Source organism: Lagopus leucura, unplaced genomic scaffold (genome assembly GCF_019238085.1).
Source record: "Lagopus leucura isolate 7727_CA_CO unplaced genomic scaffold, USGS_WTPT01 Super-Scaffold_100016, whole genome shotgun sequence".
NCBI lineage: Eukaryota > Metazoa > Chordata > Aves > Galliformes > Phasianidae > Lagopus > Lagopus leucura.
The window spans coordinates 1,952,209-1,966,787 of NW_024962270.1; the positions used below are offsets into that span (position 1 = coordinate 1,952,209).

Sequence of the window (14,579 nt, forward strand, 5' to 3'; positions counted from 1 at the left end):
AGGAGAAATAGAGCCTTGAATGCTCATCGCCCTACCACCACGCACCCGATGGACCTCCCCACTCGGAGCCACAGGGACAGCGCCCACAAGGCCATTCCCAAGCCCCCAACACCTCCCTTGAGGACAGCCATCGCCATGCCCCATACACAGCCCATGTGTGGGTCTCCCCACGCGGGGGCCAGATCTGACCCTCTGCCACCCCCCCATCCCCATCCCTCGGATGTACCACGCTGTTCCCAGGCTTATTTTGTTTACATTTGATTCAATCAAGTTGTGGCCTTTTGGCCTCCTTCCAAATTAACTTCTAGATGACCTCTGCCGTGCCCTCTCCCAGCAGCCAGGCCTCCGAGAAACAGGCCATTAAACCCACAAACAAATATCAGATATATTGGTTGATCAAACCAGCTTCAAACACAGCTATTTAACCTCTGGCACATGCTTTTGCAAACTAAGTATATTTCGTCTTCAGCCATTCACCCCTCTTGGCTTACTTTTCTTTTTACCTTCCCCTCCATCTAGAGCTCCGTGCTTTACAGCCTCATAAAACTTGGAAATGTTGCTCTCATCCTCCCTTAAAGCCCACGAAGAGCAGCTCAGGGTCTGTTCACACGGCTCCCACTGCAGGACTGAGCCATGGATGTGAAGAGGCAGCAAGATCCTGCCCGGCCGTAACGCTCCCTGAAACCCTGTGCTCCCCTTATTTCCAAGGAAATAAATCAAAGTTGGTTTCTCAGGGGCTGTGAAAACATGCTGCCTGGATTCCGATCCCCAAAGGGTTTTTTGTTTTTTTTTTCAAGGGCTTATGTGGTAGTTAGATTTCTGGCTAGAGAATTTGCAATATGATAAAAACACAGTCCCTATATGGGGCAATAAATTACAGATTGTTTGATGTAGAAACCAAAGAACTGTCAGACTCTAGTATATTTGAAATATTCTAAATGAGCCCTTAACTCCAGTGTCTGGAAATGTACAATATGTTTCCAAGCCCTTCAGTCTTGAAAAGGCACATCTCTCTCACTTAATTTTCCTTTTATGGATTTTATTCTTCATTTTTAGTGAATTTCTTTCCCCCCTTCTCTTCTAAAACTGTGCTTTTCCTCCTAGAGATGGGCCTATGATAAACAATAGGATTCATCTAAGCATAGGAAGAGATCAGAAATAGGCAGAAGCTGAAACTTTGGGAGATGCTGCTCTGCCCCAGACTTCGTATGGGATGTTACTGCTCCATCTGCCCACCCGCACAACAGGAACAGCCACTGCCCCAGCTCATCATGCTGTTTTGCAGGTAACTGAAAGCTTAAGCCTTGCTCCCATCTATCAGCCTGTCCCCATGGTGGGGAGAAAATTGAGCAAACAGAGGAAATAACTCATTTGCACACTGCTTTTCACCTAGGAATGCTACTAAGTCACAAAAAATAGAGCAAGACCTCGTGCTGACAATGAATAACCTTTCCACTTCAATATATTCTCACGTGTGGGATGAGCGAAAACCCTTCTAGACAGAAACAGACCCCATTCACTCTGGGAAATAAAAGTTAGGAACTGCTTCCAACTCATTTTCCTGAAGGTGACCCTTGGCCTCCCAGCTGAGATAACAATGCTAATATTTATGGATGGGCCATTCGTGCCTCTGGGCACAGAGCAAAAATAACTCAAATCACAACTTGGTAGACCTCTAACAGAACTGAAGAGAAATCCTCACATCCAACACAGCCATAATAAACCATCTCGCCCACCAACGTGTGAAAAAAAATAGCACCACCCACAACCTCACATTCAAACCGAACAGAAATGGTCTGGAGTTACAATGTGATGAGTGGGCATCTAGTGTGACTCATCCAGAAGGAACCGACCTGAGGCTACACACTGCTCAGATGGCCAGGCTTCATTCGCTCATTCACGTTAGCATGATAAAAGGTGCTCAGACCACACTACTGCAAGCTGGCAAGCTTGTTGACTTCCTTTTCTCTCCAGGCTCGCTTTTCTGCGCTCTTTCCAGTCTCTGTGCATTTGGTTCTGGTGCAGGAACAACACTCGTTCCAAACTGGAGAAGTCTGAAGAGAATTGCTGCTGTCTGCCTGCACTTAACCAGATTCAGTTTGAGGAGATGTGAGCTAACGATTTCCTCAAGCAACACATTCACCAAACAAGTTCACCCAACTTCAGTTGGTGCCCCGCTGAAAAACACGCGTTATTTCAACGATGTGAGCAGCCTGAAGTTAACAAGAGCTACAACAACTGGCATGGCTCCTGTGTCCACCTGTATGGACTCAGGACCTGAACCTCCAGCACAACAGATGAGGAGGATTCCATAATATACCTGCAGCCACACGGGAATCCAGGTTAGAGCTCTGAGCACTGCGAACGCTCTTTTCTCTTAAGGGCTCTGGATATTTGAAAAACCTCAGAAACCACGGCCCATCGTGTTGGGTCAATGCATTGTTTCTCAGCCCTCCCAACCCTGGGAGCCCACACTGCTTCCCAGATCCGGAGCCAACACCTGAAAAACAACTGTAATTCATCCAGAGCTGCTCCTTCCACATTTCCTACTTCTTTGGTTTTCAAGATGTGTTCCAGATGTGAAGGAGATCACAAAACTTCTGTAGGCCAAGAAAATAAGTGTGGTGGTGAGCTCTGACACCCAAAATCCCAAATTTAAGTAACATCCACAGCATGATCCTTATGGTTCCCTTCCAACTCAAATTCTATGATTCCATGATTCTATGATACTTTACCAGCTTAAAAGCCACTTACCATCAATCCTCAGTACCAATAGCTACGATCATAAACAATTTTCACAGATCACTCTCCATTTTCTCCCTATTTCATTCTCGCTCTCAAACACAACTTCCAAAGGGATTGATTTCTTCCAACTCTTACAATTCCTGCTGCTCAAAGCAAAACAATTCATCCACTCCTCACAACACCACAACTTTCCATCCTGATACTACAAGCAAGCAAGAGAAAGTCCCATAAGAGCCCAGGAGCTGCCCATGTTCACCCACTTACCCCTATTTTTCTTAGGACAGGGCTGCACACAGCTGTACCCAGCCGAGCTGTGTTTACCCAGGGTCTCTCATTCCACAAATCTCAGCTCCTTGGCAGCCTGAACTGCTCAGCAAAGACCTAACTTGACCTAATCTGGCAGCCAGCATTTCACAACTACTTTATGTCAGCAGTTTCAAGTACACTAATAACCATGTTTTGTTCGGTGCGACTTTCTCACTGCAAACGGCAAAATATCATTATCACCTGCAGGTTGAAGCCTGCCCTCTACCCCATTTAATAGGGAGCTGATTATGCTATTTTCACCTCCCCCCCCTTCCCTTAATAATTACATGCTGTTGGCAGATGGCACAGCTCCACACATGAAGGCAGCATGGCTGCATTGCCACCACCGTGTGCCGGGACCTCAAGCACCCCATTCCCAGACAGTGGCTAACGAGGCGTGCTGCCATCGCAGGGCTCTGAGCATGAGCTGCTGTCACAACAGTCCCTGACGGCTGTGGGAGCAGGAAAGCAGAGGTTAGCAGAAAAGTCGCTACGCCAGCAACTTCAGGCAGCTCAGCCCTCCCAGCCCACCGGCCTCCGGTGCTTCTGGGCTGAACCCCAGGAAGCTGCCGCTGCCAAAAGCATCATGCCAGGGCCATCGTGGGCAACGTCCTCACCAGGAAAACTCTCCTGGGGGAGAGTGGGAAGCTCAGCTGTGTTGGAAGACAGCATTCCTACCCGAGTGTTTGCCTAGCTGTTCCCAGAGAGCATAGAGGTCCAAGCTGTCAGCCTGTAGGGTCCCCTCTGAGAGCGATACAGTGACACAGGCTGCAGAGCCAGACCCCTGTCTAGTGAGCATGGTGAAGGCAGGGCTGTCTCCAGGCAATGCTGTAGGAGAGCTTTGGGAAGCTAAACTCTCTCCCCAAAGCACTATGGAGAAGGAAATTTCCTCTGCAGAGCTCTCGCCCTTCACCACCTGAACACAGAGCAGAGCTGCCCCCTAACCCTTTGGCAGCAGTGGAGCTTGTTCACAGACTTCACCTAGGCTGGCACAATAGGGTAGAGACAAGATACTGCTTGTCTCTCTGCAACGACACTAGGTCTGAGACCGTGGGAAGGAAGCTCCCAGCATGGCAGAAAGGATCTCACTCAGCTCTGCCACATCCCCATTTAATGGCCACTTGTCCCTGCAGTGACGAGGAAAGGAATTCCAAGGACATACAGCAAAGAAGCAAGTGATCCTCTCTGTCTGCAAAGCAAAAGGGAACTTCAAACAGAGTTAACTTTGGGCATGAGCCGCATGACCAGCACCATATGCTCAGGGACACCACAGCAGCACCATCTCACACTGTGCCAGGGATGAACACCCAGCAGAGGTGCAGCACAGGGATGCAACCAGCACCTAGGCACAGGCTGATCCCAAATGCTCCTATTTAGCCCAAGGGCTTGAAGGAGCATCTTCCACACATGCTGGCAACAAGTGGGGCCGAGGTGGCACCAGCTCTGCACCCAAAGCTGCCCACGGTTGTTTGGCTGAGCCCAAAGACAGTGTAGGGGAAGTCATACTGATTTGGAAACCGCCCACAGCCATCCCTGCTGGCAAGACTGCAACAAACCTGGTTGATGTGTTTCAGCTTGTCAATGATCTGGCTGATCACTGGCTCAGGACCTTTCATCTTCCCCTCGTGGTTTCCAGGCTGAGCTTTTGCTCCATTCCTTGGGATTTGGGGACTGTACCTGCAGGAGTGAGAACAAAGAAGACTGTGATCCAATGGGCTAACACAGAAAAGATCCTCAGAGATCAATACAAACAAAACTAAGTACCAGTCCCTTCAAAAATGGAGAGAATAAAACAGTTAATAATGACACAGAAAAGGCAGAAGTTTCCCATTAATATCTGTTCTGCCTTTGCAAAGAAACAAGATGATGTACTTACATCTTTTGAGGACAATGAACTCCTTTCCAGTCCATTAGTAACCAAGGAAGACATTAAACAATATACAACGGGGATAAATATTATCACATAACTTGCACCCAAGAGTCCTAAGAGAGCTGGCTGAGAAATTCTGGCTTGCTCATGTTTGTTTAAAATAAGTCTTGGCAGACCACAGAGACTCCAGTACAAGAGTGGTAGTGTGCCCACAGCCAAAAAAAATGAGTGGGATGACCCAGTTAGCTGCAAGCTGATTAGCATAACATCAACCCCTTGCAAAATAATGACTATCGCTGATGTGTGATTTCAATAATAAAGAATTAAAACGTCAGAATATAATTAATGCTGTCAACATCGCTAATGGAAAATAGGTGTTGTCAAACAAAACTGATTTCAGTCTTTGATGAGATCCAGCCTTGGGGATCAAAGTAACTGCTTAGGCAGAACGTAACCTGACTTGGTGCAGTGCTGGGCTCCGCACCACACAATATCCTGGATTTACATGAGCGTAATGCATGCCAGTAAAGCACACATGAAGCAGATTGAGAGCAGCTGCGAGACCCACAGGTGCAGCCTCCCCTGGCAGGTTGCAGGGATGCTCTGCAGAGCAGCATGGCCAAGCCAGCTCTCAGCTTTTTCATCAGCAATTAGCAAATAAATTGAAATCACAGGAATCAGAGCATGCCTTCCTTTGGAGAAAAGCACTCCAGGTACTAGAGTAACAGCTTGTGACACTTGGAACATGAGGCAAGCATACCTGCACTGACCTCAGCCTGGGCTCCTGGAGCTCAGTAAGAGGCCGGGACCACTCACTGCAGCACACTGGTGCTTTACTAAGCTGTGGGTTGTTTGCATTCCCTGCAGCCCCAGTTACAGGCCCCAGCACTGTACAAACACAAAACAAGCCCTCATCTCCTAGAGCTGACAGCCCAAGCACACGCTGCCAGAACCCAGCGCAGCCTACGAAAGCAAGATTGCCAAGATAACATCAAGCACAGTATGTCTGTTTTCCTGGTGCTGTGGGTAAACCTGAGGAGTGTTTCTATGCCTCATCTCCTGTGTGTTGCATCCCTACCCAGCTTCCAACCACTGTGGTGGTATCTGCCAGCTCCTATGCCATGTGCACGCATTGGTACTTCACCCCGCACTGCCAGGGAAATAATGGACAGTGATTGGAATGAGGGGATGGAGATGGAAGGGATGGATGGGACCAGCTCTGGGAGGGTGCTCTGCTTGGGGGAGAAAGCAGAAGGGACATGGATTACCATCCGTAACAGCTGTTGGGGTACACAGAGGGTTTTGGAGATGCACAAGAGGTCGTCTACACTTAAACTCCAGATTAGTAGCACGAGAGTAAGACTTAGACATCCAGGGATGTGAAGTCAACTCTGGATTTACACTGGTGGAGGAAGAATGAGTCCCCAGCATGTAAAAGAACAATACAGTCATTGAGTTGTTTGAGTTGGAAGGAACCCTTAAAGGCCACCTAGTCCAACTCCCTTGCAATGAACAGAGACACCCACAGCTCCATCAGGTATTCAGAGCCCCATCCCCAGACCTTGGGTGTCTCCGGGGATGAAGCACCACCCTGGGCAACCTGTGCCAGAGCCTTGCTGCCTTTATTGGAAAAAAACTTCTAATATCTAATCTAAATCTCCTCTCTTTCAGTTTGAAATCGTTTCCTCTTGTCCTATTACAACAGACCCTGCTACAGAGCCTGTCCCCTCCCTTCTTACAGCCCCTTTACCTTTAGATACTGACAACTGCTACTGGGTCTCCCCAACAAACTCTCTTATCCAGGTTGAAATATTCACATCATTTAAAAACACAGTGCTGAAGTTGATTTCCACACCAACCAAAGCTTTTTCCAAGCAGGAGTTACCCATACACGAGCACCCAGCATCCCCATCAGCATCCCGCTGCACCAAGCGCCCCCCTCACACCGGAGCAAGCACCAAGTACAGATACACCCAAGACATAATAGCTGCCAGCTCAGGAAGGCATTTCCCCACTCAGTCAGAGGTTTCTTCCTGGCTGAGAGCTCACAGCCCCCGGCCAAAAGCCAGCTGGGACCACGTGCTCTGAGCTCCATCTCGTGGGAAGCCAGCGCTGCAGCAAGCGCAGAGCAGCCCTGCAGAAGTGCATTTAACCCCCTGCAGGGGAACAAAACACTGGAAGCAGCGAACCACTCAACCTGCTCCTTATTTGTCTCAGAGTCGCTCCGTGCCACTGTGCCAACCTGAGGAACGCGTCTGGCAGCTGAACACAATCGTCCGTGCTGCACAGGGCTGTCACAGTGCCAAAGGAATTACCGTTTTTCACATTGCTGTGAACTGAATTTAGAAACACTTTAAAGTGGAAAAATCTCCTGTGGTTTAAGCGATTTAACTAGCTGGATAAATCTCCCACAGGTTTTAGTAAGAGCAGAACTGAGCCGCTGTTTGGTGCATACCTGAATTATTACAATCTCTCTCCTAAGAAGCTTTACGCAAAGAAACTCAATAGCTTGGTTTTGAGTGGGTGAAAGCCCTTCTGAAATTCAGGCAGCACTGCCAGAAAGGATTTCTCTACCCACATGAGGTCATATATATAAGGGAAGAAAGCAGCTACAGCAAGGTACCAAGCTTGCAGGAGGAGTGCAGGCTGCTATGCATTCATGCTTGCAGGATGCTGCCAGACCAAGGGTTAAAGACTCTGAGATGCAGTTTCAATGAGAGACAAGCATTCCTGAAATGCCACAAAGGGCAGCTAGCATCTCTCTCTGCAGCCTGGTCCAAGCAGTCAGGCCCCCAAGGACCTTAATGGGACAAGGAGATGCCTTTGGAGACCCCACAGAGCTGGAGGATGAGGGGCTCATAGCACATAGCTCCTCTGTGTGCCGAGTGGGCTCACTTCCTCCATGGTTCCCCAGCCACAGTTAAGGAAAAAAAAAAGAGATTGAGCTATCCTGAGCCACTTCAAACATGTGCCAAAAGCACAGCCCCTTCTGCTTATGAATCTCCATCAACCCCATTGTACACCTCTACCATGGGGACAACAGCACCAGAGAGCAAACACACAGTAGGTAAAGTCCACCCAATGGTTATTGGAGCTGAAGGGATATCAGTGTTGCAATACGAGCATGGTTTGGCTTCCACTTCATAAGCAAAGCTCAAAGTACTCTGTTCTTTGATGTGCCTCCATGTTGGTCAGCAGCAGGCTCCCTGGGGATGGGCTCTTGCTGGGGTCACAGTACTCTCCAAAGACAAATGTCATGTTGCCCTTGCTAAAAACAACTCAAAAGACAACCACCTGATGAAAACATTGATGAGCTCAAGTCTTCTGTAGGGATAACACAGCTAAAGACCCTTTGTTCTCCTTTTCATCCACCAGACAAAAGTGCCAAAGGCTGAAGTCACATTAAGGGATTTCCTCTTTTCCTCCCCACCATCCACAAATGTCTCCTGTGAAAGTTTGGTCATTCCAGCCTAAACGCAGTTCTTTCTTGGCTTTCATTTCAGAGCAAGTTAGACAAGATGACAAATGCAATTTAAATTTATGGCAATAAAAGTAATATGTGCGTTCATCCTTCCTGGCCATGCTAGGATTAGAGATGAGTTACTGCAAAGCCTGACACATGATTTAGAGAAAGTAATCTTCTAAGCCAAAGAATTACACCTTTTAGAAAAAGCTTTTTTTTTCTTTTTTTTTCTTTTTTTTTAAATCCAAGTAGCACTTTATGCTTGCCTTCCACTCGCACAGTACTGACTCAGATGCAACTGAACAATTTACAATCTTTCGCAGGCTCTTCCTCTACTAGATCAGTGCAACACAGACTGCTACAAAACAGCTCAGTGGCCAAATCTTGCCTCTTTGGAGGGCAGGAGCCCTTAAGAGGGCAAATACCAGAAGTCACAGCCAGTTTACACCACCAGTAGCTCTGAGCAAGTTTCTTCAAAAGCAACCAGAAGGATACAGCACTCTCAGCAGGGAGCACTCAGACCTAAATCAGAGAGACATCTTCTGGTGGATTTCCAAATTCCACCTTCCTCCCAGCCCGGTCTCACTGCCATGTGAACCCTCTGAGGTTTTGCTGCAATATTTCCCTGCCAAAGAGCAACGCTGCCTCTTCCAGCTCACTCTACACGCTGCACTGCAGGCGGTGAGCGTGCTGCAAATATTAGCTTTTATTAAAAGTTGAAGTCGCAGGTATGAACAGCGAACACTGCATTATTCACTGCCAAACAACGGGAGTTTGAAGCGTAAAAGGACAGCCTGAATCCTCCCTCCATTCTTACATCAGTTCAGTAAAGTTCAAGACAAATAGATTCTGGAAGGATTGGTTAAACTTAAGACCAAGCAGCAGGCTTAATATAGGAAGATTCATGGTCTTCATTTCTGGAATACTCTGGAAACAATTATGGCCACTCAATAACCCACTGAATTTGCCTACTATCCTTTCATTATAGCTTACATTTGCTACAAAGCTGTGTTTTATGTGCTTGAAAAGTTATACAGCCTCCCTCTTTGGGGACTCCATTGTATCAGATATTTTGCAGCGCTGCCAGAAATAACCAAACCCTTCATGAGCTAAAGGGTTATTGCTGGCATGGAATTTCCTTTGTTCCAATTACAGAATCTCATTTTTCTCCCTTGCTTCCAATTGTGCTTTCGTTGTTTATGATTTGTATGATTAAAACAAACCACAGCACGCTGGCAAAAAAAGGGAAATCTGAGACTCCTAGCTTGAAGAAGAGGATCTGGCAAGGTGCTAAAAATATATTAATTTGGAATTGGTATAAGGAGAACAAGAGTTATGCGGGTGATTTAGATTAACACACGAGTTTGTCTGAAGCAATTTGGAAATGGTAATATCTAACAGAAATACTTAAAGCACTTACAAGTTCTGCAGCAGGCACATGTTGCTGTCATTCTATTCAGAACAGCTTGGGAGGAATATACAGCGTAAGCAGATTATTAAACTCTGAGAATCTAGATTTTAACAGGCTTTTAGTATTAAACGCTGTAAAAACTTAGTGCTATATATAAAGCTCAAATCATCTCCGAGATTCTAACTCCCATAGAAACTGAGACGAGTTCAATATCTCAGCACCCACTTGGCTTAAGTTGAAGGCTTTACATGAGCCAATTATCCAGCCAGGGCATCAGCTGTGGGAATCACAGCACGGGATGTTTTTTGCACACTGAAAAGTTTGAAAAACTGTAGCTCGTTGCCTTTTCTCTTTTTCTTCCCACTTTGGCTTGTGTTCAGCACAGCAAAATCACAGGCACTGCTCAGGGCATGAGCAGGGAAATCTGCTGTCCTCATACAGCTAGCAAAGCATTCCTTCTGCTAGGCCACGGCATCACATCTTAAAACCCCAAAAGAGAAAGTTAGCAAGCTAGTAACCCACAGATCAATCAGGAAGGAGGACAAATTCTTGCTATTAAGTTAGCTTAAGTTATTTAAGAAGTAAACGGGACGGACAAAGGACTACAAAATAAAACAACATAAAAGAAAATGTGGGAAACATTTCTTAAAGAAAAGCTAAAATACAGAAAGCAAGGTGAGTGGTGCTGAGCCATCAGTGGAGCCCACGGCACCTGGAGTACCTAAAGGCACATGCCTTTGGAGGAGGAAACAGGGTGGTTCAGGGCTTAGCTTGGGAAATGGGACACAGCAGGAAGGCACTGAGCATCTCTGGCCCAGGATTTCTCTCTAATTTCATTAACACTTAGGAACTACATCAAGGATATGAGAGGTAAATGGCCACAAGCCCTACGAGAACACCAGCAAAGCCCAGATGGGTCCATGCAGACCTCACTGAGCTCAATGACACAGCAGTGCCTAACCAGCTTTGTCCAACATCTGCACAGCACCAGATACAATAACAGCACACACACATCCATCCCCGTGCTGTTCCAGGCACCTGGAGGGCTCTTGTGTCACACACAAACCCCAGAAACTCAGACCCCTCTCTCACATCAGTAACAAACACAGAACAAACTACCATCTCAACAGCCTGAAATTGAAACCAGGGATTCAAAAAGCACCACATTTCTCATGAAAAGCAGCAAACTGGGCTCTGAATGAGGCCCAGCAGTTGCATGTCAGTCCAGCAGGAGGACGGCTGCAGCTGCACCAGAAATTCAGGCACACCACAGCATTCTCAGTGCCGCTTGCAAAATCACTTCTATGAGGTGAACAGCTGCTTGGCTCCCTCTGGGGGAAAAGGCTGAATAAACACACTGGTGGTTGGGGTTACCTGGAATGCACCTGATTTTCAGGAATGCTCTCAGATTCCCTGAAAGGGATCCCCGGCCAGGAAGCCCAAGCACACGGAGCACTGTTTTGGCAGCCTCAGCTCCACGTGAAGCAACACTATTGGCTAAGGTTGCAATCTTAGATGTTCAAATAATTCTTTTAAAAATACGTTTTGATGCTATTTTGGTCCCTTCAGTGTTTCAGGCCAGTATTAGAAGTGCAGGCTAATCACCACTGGAGGTCACCGAATCAAGAAGTTCTAATTAATATCTCAACAACTGATTTTATTTCTATTTCTTCCCTTATGCAAATGACTTCATAGCAAAAGATGCTTTGCAAAGTAGAGTTATTAAAGAAAAATTAAATATAATTATTAAAAAAAAAAAACTTCCAAGTTCTATTTCCACATTTACATTCCTAAGAAACAATTTTTGCAAGAAAATGCTCCAATTTTATTAATATTCCCCTCCTCCATTTTATGCTATTAATCCCACTCTTGTCTTTTCTGTTATCACCATCACAGCAAATGCAGCCTGCTTGTGCCCCTCCATGTACCCACCCCATAACCTCTGTGCATGGCCGTGCTGAGCTGCTGCCTCTCCCCTCCCTCTGGCTCACTGAAACAAAACCTGCCTGTGGCTGCAGGGATTTCACAGCAGAGCACAGAAAGCTCAGTGGAGGGTGGCACACGACTACTTCTCCCCTCCACCCTTTGCACATCAACCTGAGCTGCAATACAAGCAGATGCCAGTTCTGCCAAAGGTTTCTTAAGGCAATAAGCAGTGTCCTGATCTGGATAAGAAATGATGAGTAGTGCTGGGGAAAGGGAAGGAAGAAATGATTCACCTTCCCACGACTTCTTGCCCGTTCCAGCAAATGGTGTCATTCTGAACAGCAGAGCTGTGGTTGCAGATGTACTCTGGCAAGCTGCTGTAAAAATCACTGTGAGACTTCAGCTTCATAATCAGTTCCCTGGAAGAAAGGGGAAAAAAATTGATTCTCAGTCACGAAAAGAAAATACAAGGTTGATGGCACTTAACCAGTGAAGGCAGTCAACATGGCCAAACACAACAAGAGGACAGCAGGGAACAAACAGGCCACAAAGCATCAGTCTTGTTTGTGACCTCAAGCAGCATCGAGCATCATTCTCTGATGATATTCGGTCAAGGTCTGTGCTTTTCAGGGCAGAACTGTCCCGATGGAGGGGATGCAGCAGGGCCTCAGCCCACTGCAGCTCCAGGGTCACCTGGCCCAGGCAGGTCCCTCCCAGCAGTGGTACATAGTGACCAGGGCATGGGTCAACCCCAGGGCTCCAGCAGCAGACAGAAATGGGGCACGGGATGCAGCGGTCCTTGCAGCTTAGGTGTGCAGCTTGCAATGGAAGAGGTGACCTAGGGGCACTCAACAGCTGTCACTAGGAAATGACAGCAGATCTGATTAGGTGAACACTGCACAGAGCGGAGGAATATGAACAGTAGGGAACTGGAGGAGATCAGACTTGGCCTCACAACCCCCTTGCTGCAGTTCAGTACATTCATCTCTCTGGCAATGGGTTATTTCTCGGGCATGCCGTGCTCCCTGCTCCCTTCTCCCAGAGCAGGGATTTGCTGAGGTTCCTGTGAGCTCGGGGTCTCCTCTCCAGCCCAAGCTCCCGGCTGCCAGCTGGGGGCAGACGAAGCAAGGAAAAGCCCAGCGCTGGGTTTTGCAGGCGCAGATGGAAGCAGAAGCAGTGGGAACTCAAACCCCTCCCCGGCCCAGCGCAGCACAGCCTGCCAGCCTACAGCAACCTTCCCCTATCCACGCCCATAAACAAGAGTTTGACTGGGGAACCCAAAGGCCTTACGCAGGCTGGGAGCTCACCTTCCTGCACATATCTTTGGGCAACCACCTCCTGCAGTCACATATTGCACTGAGGAGAGAGGGCCAGCTCCTTACACCAAGCACAACAAAATAGATGGTCTCATTCATTGCCTTATTTCTCAATGAATAAGACAAGGTCTGCTGTCCCACCAACCCTAAGCCAATTCACATCATGTCCAGCTCCTCACATCCTGCATATCCAAGCAGCATCAGGGAGAATAAAAAGAAGAAAGCCTTTCTGCTGCCCAGAGTTCCAAGCAGGGCAGGACGAAGACAGAAGAAACTCCTCCATACCTGCAGGTATAAGCATGTGTGATTTGTTGCAGCAGATCTCATTAGGCTGTGTAGTCCTAAAACAGCATCTCCAACATGTCGAGACAAGGAAGGAATGTGAGTCCTGCTGTTATCTCATGGGAACTATAACTGGAATGTGGCTCTGTTGCTCCAAGCTAGTCCATCCCCAGGTATAAGAAGGGCTGAATTTGCCCTTTCCTGTACAGATTTTTATAGTATTTACAACAGCAGTAAAGGCACAGCACCTGCTTCACTTGGTAATACGCAGTGGAAGGCTGTATATATATCTGAGCTACTGTGAAAGACTGCACAGAATCAAAGTGAAATAAGCCCACTGGCTGCACGTTGCTTTGTGCAAAGTTTTAGCTGACAGCCACCATTTCTACCCAGGGGTATATCTGGCACAACAGCAATGCTCAGCAAGTCAGAAATGGCATTTTGTGCACTTACCTCCTCCTGCTCGACAGCGTTTCTTCCTGCTCTACGCGAGTCACCTTCAGGACTTTTTTGTCAATGAAGAGGTCTTCAGGGTAATTAGTGGATCGATACTGCCTCTGCTGAGCATGACCACAGAGCCGGCTGACCTGGAACATGCAAACACCACAGCATGAGGGAATATCGGGGCCGTGAGTACTGAAGGAAGACAACAAAGATGCACGCTGCTGGGTTAGGAACTTTGTACGCCACTGCCTACCTCCAGCAACCCCGGAGCTCCCAAATCACTCTCAGAATAGATTTAGGACTCTATGTTACTTCTCACTTCACTTACAGTGCCCCACTCCAAGGAGAAAAAAAAAAAATGAAGTGAAATAATTAGCAGAGAACACACTGATGCACTTGATCTCCCTGCAAGCATAGAGCCACTTGAGTCTGATTTTGAGGATTTTTAAAGTTGCCACACATCTTACCCTGGAAGGTGAAGACACCATCCCTACAAGGATGCACACACCCAGTCTGCAGACCAAGGTGATGCCTGATGGACTCCCTCCCATGCACATCCCACTGCCTAAAAACAAACTGTTGCCATAAGGATGCAGCCCAACTCCTGAACGAGCACCCTTCTGTTGAGTTAAACTCACACTGGCAGAAAGATGCTCATGCATCTTTCCTTCCTTCCCCAAATTCGCAGCACCTCAGGGTACCACGCTCCACCTTTCCAGCCAGACTGTTAGGAAACACCTCCCCTCAAAAGGCAGATCCTAAGCCCTCCATTCTGCAGCTCGAAGCAGCTCAGCATCTGCAGAGCTCATGCTGCTG

At 47.5% G+C, this 14,579-nt stretch overlaps 1 protein-coding gene across 1 annotated transcript in view; it reads right to left on the reverse strand.

Annotated features, from left to right (window-relative positions):
• The window catches only part of GPC3 (glypican 3), an 85,213-nt gene that overhangs the window by 36,702 nt on the left and 33,932 nt on the right, over positions 1 to 14,579 (reverse strand). The window contains exons 3-5 of the mRNA XM_042876576.1: positions 13,773 to 13,906; positions 12,015 to 12,140; positions 4,608 to 4,728 (exon numbers count right to left, since the gene is read on the reverse strand). Coding sequence (XP_042732510.1) covers positions 4,608 to 4,728; positions 12,015 to 12,140; positions 13,773 to 13,906 — 381 coding nt within the window. The remainder of the gene's footprint in view (positions 1 to 4,607; positions 4,729 to 12,014; positions 12,141 to 13,772; positions 13,907 to 14,579) is intronic.